Below are 8,741 nucleotides of genomic sequence, written 5' to 3' on the forward strand. Positions count from 1 at the left end.
GAAAGACCTTAGAAAGCCTTCCCCACTTTGAGATGGGACCATGGTCACAGGTAAAAGGGTAGTACCAAAACATGGAGGTAAACCAGAAGTAGACAGGTCCTCACAGAGACCAAAACCCAGTTTTAGATCCCCTAATCCCTGAATGCTAGAGCTACTAGTCTCTTTCAAGAAGCAAACTAACATTTGCCTGAAAAATCATTCTAAGTCTTAAATTATTTCTGTGATATTTTACATACAATCTCCTGCACTCAAACAAAAAAATAGTAATTAGTTGCACAGGAAACAAGTAATATGACTAAAAATTAAGTGAAAGAGCAGATTATATAATAGAGTGCAGGAGTTCTAGAGAAGGACTTACCAGGAGAAGTGTTTACAGTCATTACTGATGATGGATTCAAGAAAATACATAAAAACAGTATGAAAAATTTTGTCAGATAAATGGAACTGTAAAACACTATAAGCTGCTATAATCAGCATTTAAGCCTTAAGTGGGTGACTTTCATAAATACATTTTATAACCAACTGATGGAAGTATTAGCAAGTTAGAAAACAGATCTAAGGAGAGTATATAGAATGAGGCGTTGATTATTAAAAGAAAGCAAACTACAGAAGAGACTCATAACTTTGTTGGTAAACTCAAAAATATTAAAACTTTAAATGCTTTTTAAAACATAAACAAATTTACAGTTCCCAATAAATTTACTATGCCGAATGAATCTAATGGAAAATATATCTATCTAGTCATAAATTTTACCAGTAATATTATATAGTATTTTTCTATACTATTGCTACAACACAACAGTGACTTATGAAAACTGTCACTATATGCATTATCTAGGAGATTAAAAGCAAAATTAAATACTCCTAATTGATAAACATGATAAGTGAGGATAACTGGGATTGATAACAGTAATTTTATATAATGCCTATGTAGTTTTTTCTGACCTGTTAGGCTTTTCTCCTTATATGTATATAGTCTCTAGAAATAAAACATTTCAAATAAATATACACACATTGAGATTAAAAAATACTAATTTGAGTTTTATAAATAAATAATTATCAAAGAATCTTAGAAATTAATTAGGTTACCATATACAGTTGACCCCCTGTATTCACAGGTTCCACATCTGCATGTTCAACTAAGTGTGGATTGAAAATAATGGCATTAAAAAAATTGAAATAAAAATATAAACAAATAAATAACAATTCAAAAATTAAAAAATACAAACAAAATGGTATGGTATTACAATGATTTATGTAGTATTTACTTTTTACTAGGTATTATAAGTAATGTAAGAGACTTTCGGCCCTTATATTAAATAGTGTTGTATATGCATATAACCTGTGAACATTCTCCTACATACTTTAATATGTACTTTTAAAGTACATTTACTTATAATATGTAATGTGTTGTAGATAATGAGTAAGTAGTTGTTATGCCGTATTAGAAAATACTGACAAGAAAAAAAAGTCTATACATGTTCGATACAGATGCAACTATCATTGGCCTACCTACATTTTTGACCTGCAGTTGGCTGAATCGGAGGATGCAGAACTCATGGTTATGGAGCGCTGACTGTAATTAGTTTTTCATTTTTCTAAATACTGTCTCATACTGTAATCTGACAGGTTTAATTAAATATTGAAATATTTCCAAAAACCAAATCCCTTCAAATATTAAAATAACATCAGGTTTCCTTTGCAAATAGCAACAACTATTTCAAAATTAAAAATTAATTAGAGAATAATTACTGCATAATCTCAAAAAGTCCTGTAAGCTCATTAAAAGTTGAAGCTTAAGGAGCTATAATTTAATATATTACAATACATGTAAATTCTATGTTAATATTCCCGCTTTTGCACCAGTCAGTAATACTAATGTGTTTAGTAATCTCAATTGCAAATCAGGGAAACACTATGAGAAAAAGACTCATAGCATTTCCCTGATTTGCAATTGAGATTGCTAAACACATTAGTATTACAACATGATTACACATTGTTTAACTCTATTTCAAAATGTCTCCATACTTGCCTCATTATATAAAATGTACTGTTCTTTGAACTAATGAAGAAAATTTGAATTTGTATGCCTATGAGATAAAATTTAATGAAAATTGTTTTTAAATTAAGTACAGAATTAAAAGACATTTGGACACAGTCAATATTCTTCAAAAGCCTTAAATCGTGAAAATGCTATTTGTCTTTTTAATATACCCTAAGCACATTCTCTGGTTAATCCTTGACCCAACTTCCCTTTCTCTATCAACAGCTTTTTTTAAAAGACAGAATAAATGATAGGCAGTAATAAATATCTGGATATTTTAATAAAAGTGTGGTTAAACTATTAGTATAAGTTAGCCAGTCAGCACTAAAAACTATTCAAAATGACCTTATAAGATTAGGTTCCCAAGATTAAAGAACAGTGCAAAGTAATACATTTTTCTAGTGAATTCACAATATCGCTAGTGCAAACAAGGGAAAAAGAATATAAATCTAATTTTACTTTTCAGTTCTCTATGGTTTAATATTTAAAAATTCAGGCCTGGCATGGTGGCTTACGCCTGTAATCCCAACATTTTAGGAAGCTGAGGCAGGAGGATTACTTGAGGCCAGGAGTTCAAGACCAGCCTGGGCAACATAGGGAGACCCCCATAGCAAAAAAAAAAAAAAAAAAAAAATGTTTTTAAATAGTCATGTGTGATTCCACATGTCTGTGGTCCCAGCTACTCCAGAGACTGTGTTGGGAGGATCCCTTGAGCACAAGAGGCTGAAGCTGTAGTAAAGTGTGATCATGTCACTGGACTCCAGCCTGGACAACAGAGCAAGACCCTGTGTCTCAGGGGGGGAAAAAAAAAGAAAAATCAGATTCTCCCTTGGGAGGAACAAAAAGGAAATAGTCATAATGCTGATTCTTCCATATTTTCAGCCAGCAGAAGAAATATCATACTGATCAAGTGTGAAAAAATTCTAATAACTCTTTACAAAAGCAGTCCTAATTAAAGTCGCCATGAACTGAGTTTTCAGAATTTATTGTATAGATAGACCATTTTTATATCTGCCTTATAGATACAGTGTAGAAGTAGCCACTAAGTTTCATTAGAGTACTTATAGAACAATAATTTGCTTGAGTATTTATAGACTGAAAAAAACAAAATGCTACATTACCTGGTTATTTTCAAAATTAAAAAAAGGAAATACAGGCAGTTTTACAAATAGTGAGTCGAGGGCATTACCAACCACTTCCAAGCAATTGTATATGACAATTTTGGCTCCTGTTTCCCATCGTTACAGCATGTCTCAAAGGTTATAAAACCATATAAAAATTATCAATTTATTTTTCAAAATTCAACCGGATTGTATTTTGTGCAATTACAATTTTAATAACTAATAATTTAAATCACCTAAAAACTTATATAATTTGATGTAAAGAATCAGCTATCATGTCAACTCTACTACAACATCCCAGCATTTTTATAATAAAAGATTCTCTCAATAAGTTTGGAAATGTTCCCATAGCACCAAGCTAGCAGGCAATTTAAAATCAAATTAATATGCCAAGAAATAATTCCAAGCCATGAAAATACTATAAATTAGTAATGAAGTTAAAATTATTAAGGTGGGGTTTATTGCTTTGAATTCTCTGTCTGCATTCTTATTAAATCTTTGTGGACATTACCTCTTCTGATTTAATAAGACTATCTGATTCATAAGAAAGAGCTAATATTGTATCACACAAATGAAAATACTGATGAACACACTGTAAAACACAATTCCTTGGTTTTGTTCTTTGGTAATTTAACTGTGCTACCACAATGCTAAATTCAATGCAAACATATTTTCCATAAAAGAAAACCCAACACCCAAAACAACCTCTAAATGAGAAGCCTGCCCAGCTGGTAGGCCTGAACATTTAAGAACTGATTAGTTTAGTCTGAAATGTCTATATTTGCAGTGTGTAGCAGATCTGAGACACTATTCCTTTTGTTTGTTTTCCTGGCAGTGGTAGAGTACCATTCGTATATTTGAATAACTCAATAATTATGCCCTGAGGGAACTTAAACTAGATTTTTATGTTGAATGCTCCATATTTTCCCATTTTCATCACTGATAAGGTGGTTAGAAAACTCTCTTTCCACTTTTAAATAGTCAAATATAAACATATATGTGCATATTACAGAATAAAAAATTTTATATTATGTTGATTTTCCCTATTGTATTCTCTTCCTTCCCATCATCTTGCCCTCAGAGATAAGCACCAGCCTGAATTTTGTATTACACATTCCCTCCCTTTTTAAACACTTTTTTCCATCAATGCAGATATTTCTAAATAGAATTTTTTCAATTCTTCCAGTTTTAAACTTTAGTTAAGTGGACTAATACTATAGCATTCTTTATTGACTTTATTCTTTTGTTCAAGATTATGTTTTTGACATTCATCCATGTTGATGTCAGTAGCCGAGATCATTCATTTTCCCAACTATATGGTATACCAAGGTATAAATACATCACAGTTTATCCTACTGTTGTTGGATATTTGAATTAGGTACAGTTAGAGACTATTATTAAAACTATTCCTGTCCCTTTTTCGGCCATCACCTAAGCGGGAGCTGCCAAAATGAAGTTCAATCCCTTTGTGACTTCCGACCGAAGCAAGAATCGCAAAAGGCATTTCAATGCACCTTCCCACATTCACAGGAAGATTATGTCCTCCCCTCTTTCCAAAGAGCTGAGACAGAAGTACAACATGCGATCCATGCCCATCTGAAAGGATGATGGTACAAGTTCAGGTGGTACAAGGACACTATAACGATCAGCAGATTGGCAAAGTAGTCCAGGTTTACAGGAAGAAATAGGTAATCTACATTGAACCGGTGCAGCGGGAAAAGGCTAATGGCACAACTGTCCACGTAGGCATTCACCCCAGCAAGGTGGTTATAACTAGACTAAAACTGGACAAAGACAGCAAAAAGATCCTTGAACGGAAAGCCAAATCTCGCTAAGTAGGAAAGGAAAAGGGCAAATACAAGGAAGAAACAATTGAGAAGATGCAGGAATAAAGTAATCTTATATATGAGCTTCGATTAAAACTTGAAATGAGAAAAAAAAAAAAAAAAACTATTCCTGTGAATAACCTTGTGTGTGACTTTTGCCATACATGCCAAATACTTCCCTCCTACATGTGTAAACATCCGGGAGAGGAAATGCTGGATTGTAGGATATGCAAAAGTTAAATTTTACCATCTAATGCCAAGTAAATTGTACCACTTATACTTCCACTAGCTATGTGTGAGATTTCCTGCTGCTCCAGATTCTCACCAACAGTGGCACTGTCAGACTTTCGAAGTTGTGTCAAACTAGTCAACAGAAATGCTAGATGACAGTATTGTAAATTTATATTAATTTGATTACTGACAAGGTTAACTAGATACTTACTGATTACATGTGTTACAAAAAATATTCTCCTAGTTTGTGGTTGTTATTTTTTAGTTATTCTTAACTAAACAGGAAGGTTTTAATTTTAATGTTCTAAACTTTTATGATTTGCAAATTTTTGACCTGGAGTTGACAAAAAAATCCTTCCCTACTTGTCAAAATTTTCTAATGACAAATTTAAAGTTTTATAATATGAATCTTTACATTTACCTCCCCCCACCGAGAACTGATTTATATGCAGATTCATAAAGTAAAATACCAATTTCAATTAGTTGTCCTCACGAATAGCCAATAGTCCCCCAGCCATTTACTGAATAACTTGTCCTTTTCAGATGGATCGATGTCACTTTTATAATTTATCAAGTACTCTTTTTCTCTGATGCCCTGCAGTCTCATTAAGATGGGTTTAGTTTTGGATTCCTATGGCTTAACTTTCACAGAATTCTTTTAAATTACTCTGTCTAGGTACTGACTGATATCTTTTAATAGTTCCTGAAAATAATTATCTTTTTTGCATTCACTCTATTTGGAACCTCAGTTGAATATATATTACATCTTTCCACTCTCTCCGCCCTGTCTCCCACATATTTTACATTTTATATTCTCTTATTCATATTTCCCCATGTTTAAATATCTGAACTTCAATACTGATAATTTCTTCAGTTCTTTTAATGAAGTTAAGAAGTTCTTTTAAACTTACCCACTTTGTTCTCTCTTTTTTTCTAAAGTATTACCTTGATTGCTTAGAAGTTCTCTGGTTCTTTTCCAAATCTTGTCCACTTCTGACAGTTTTCAGCTTCTCTTTTATTTCTTATAGTTACGTTAAACATTGTGATTTTAATCCTGTGTATGATAAGCTTGATGTCTGAAAACATTCCAGATCTTTCTTATCTATAATTTCCCCCAGTTCTTCCCCCTAGTACTTTGTTTTCGTGTGTGTGTGTCTGTGTGTGTGACTTTTTTTAGTACTATGTTATTGCCAGTTTTAATAACCTTTATCTTCCAGGCGGGTCAAGTGTAAAAATCCATACTATAAAACTATAGATTTATCATTAGAAAATTTTGACTTAAAAGTAGGAAAGGATTTTTTTTGTGAACTAGTCGGGTCAAAAGTTTACAAATTATAAAAGATATAAATATGTATCATTTAAAACATTAAATTAAACCTTCCAGCTTATCAAGAAAAAAATAAAAGTATAACCACAAACTAGGACCATATTTTTTAAAACACATAAAATCTGCAGAGTTTATTTGAAAATAGGATTGAAGTTGACATCTTCTAGGGGGAATAGTACTTCCTAGTTTCCCTCTATCATTGCTAATAACAGGGCTCGTAAGTTAAATTTACCAATTAGGGTTTTTTTTTTTAATCTACACACATAGTATAATTGGCATGTGTCTCTTGCCTATGCATTCAGCAAAGTGCCTAACAGTTTTTAAAAAATATTTTTAACATCTTTAACCCAATATTATCATAATTTTAATCAGATTGTTCAGGGTCCGCAATCTGCTATAATACCAGAACTAGAACGGTACTCACATTTTTGGCCATTTTTTTCCCATGTGTTTTCTTAACTCTTAGATGGTGAGTTGTTATAAAAGGGTGGACCTGAATTCAAGTTTACTTCCCCAAATATAAGATTTCTGGTTTCAAAGTAATGACACTTCTGGGATCCATCATTGGGCTCTAGCAGAAATAAAATAGATGACCTCACTCATTCCCAGAGGTAAACCTCAGATTGCAGAAGACTACCAGAACCAAAAGTACAACACATCAGGAGCTGGACTTTCCACTGTTTTAAAGTTTTTACAGTTATTAGGCTGCAACCTTCAACTCTGTCACAAGAAAAACTGCGGAAGTAACCCTGAGGTCTGAAATTTCACAAGGAAAACCTGTATACTACTTACAGGAAGTTGTGTAGGTCCTCCATTTTCTTCATTTTTTGTGTGTTTTACTTCTTGGATTACCTTTAAAACTCCGAATCTCACCATCATTCTTGCTTGAATTTGGTGACCTGGTCACTGGCAGTAATCCTTGGGTCCAATCTTTTAGCTCTTTCTTTCCTCCACACGTAATTTGCCTTCCACAAAACTTTTCCTATCTTGGACCATATTCCATTTGTTCTTTTCCTGGATTTATAGAGTTCTCTAGTCATCCCTTGTCCTCCTTAGGCACCCAACTTGTCTAGCTCTATAAATTATCAAAAGTAGGACTTGGAATGGAATTACTTGCCTCCTCCAGTTAATGGTGCACTTACTACTCAAACCAGATTGTTGGGAGGGTTACCTGAATCGGTCTTCCATCAGGTGTCAGCACCTCTTCTGAAAGTTCCATCATCTTCAAGGCCATCAGAGCAATGGGTTTGGCATGGCAGAGGCTTTTTCTGTGGAGTCCTGCTGCAACACAGTAGGCATCACCTATTGTTTCCACCTGTAGCAATCACAAATAAAATGCAAATGTATGATAATGAGCCAGAAGAGAAACGATTAGATATCAGCAATCACAAATGTTGCTGAAAAACATGTCAGCAAAACATCAATAAATTAAGCAATTAGACAACTGTGTATAATTACAGCAGAGTTTGCAAACAGCCACAAATACTGACATCTCACTCCAGGGCTGTTCATTAATGTTATCACCAGAGATGATCACTGAAATTAGGAACAACTGAAATATAAAATAATTATCCCCCACAAAAATAGAACTGTCAGTATTTTGCCTAGATCACTTCCAAATAATCGCCTTTTGCAGAGCCATTCCTTCATCTCCTTCCAATTTCCAAGTAGTCTTTTGGAAAGTATTTTTTCCCCAATTTTTTCATCTGAAGAAAATTGTTCCAAACTTTTAGATGTATCTGTAATTTTTGGTCACATATGTTCTTTCTTACTCTTAAAAATTGTAATGCGTAACGTTTCTTAAATATTCAGACTCCATGTGTCAACTACTTTATGTATGTTGTCCCATTTTATCTTCACAAATATCATGCATGAAAGAAACAAGTATTGGGCCAGGCATGGCGGCTCATGCCTATAATCCCAGCACTTTGGGAGACCGAAGATCATGAGGTCAGGACGTCGAGAGCATCCTGGCCAACATGCTGAAACCCCATCTCTACTAAAAATACAGAAATTAGCTGGCCATGGGGGTGCATTTGTAGTCCAGCTACTCAGGAGGCTGAGTCAGGAGAATCACTTGAACCCAGGAGGTGGAGGATGCAGTGAGCCCAGATCACACCACTGCACTCCAGCCTGGAACAGAGCAAGACTCCATCTCAAAAAAAAAACAAACGAAAAACCGAAGTCAGGTC

At 33.7% G+C, this 8,741-nt stretch overlaps 1 protein-coding gene across 3 annotated transcripts in view; it reads right to left on the reverse strand.

The window, feature by feature from the left end:
- The window catches only part of GUCY1A2 (guanylate cyclase 1 soluble subunit alpha 2), a 364,637-nt gene that overhangs the window by 129,217 nt on the left and 226,679 nt on the right, over positions 1 to 8,741 (reverse strand). For all 3 annotated transcript variants that reach the window (XM_037745199.1, XM_017547043.2, XM_017547042.2), the window contains exon 6: positions 7,721 to 7,864. In XM_037745199.1, the coding sequence (XP_037601127.1) occupies positions 7,721 to 7,864 (144 nt within the window). The remainder of the gene's footprint in view (positions 1 to 7,720; positions 7,865 to 8,741) is intronic.

Source organism: Cebus imitator, unplaced genomic scaffold (assembly GCF_001604975.1).
Source record: "Cebus imitator isolate Cc_AM_T3 unplaced genomic scaffold, Cebus_imitator-1.0 Scaffold194, whole genome shotgun sequence".
NCBI classification, from domain to species: Eukaryota; Metazoa; Chordata; class Mammalia; order Primates; family Cebidae; genus Cebus; species Cebus imitator.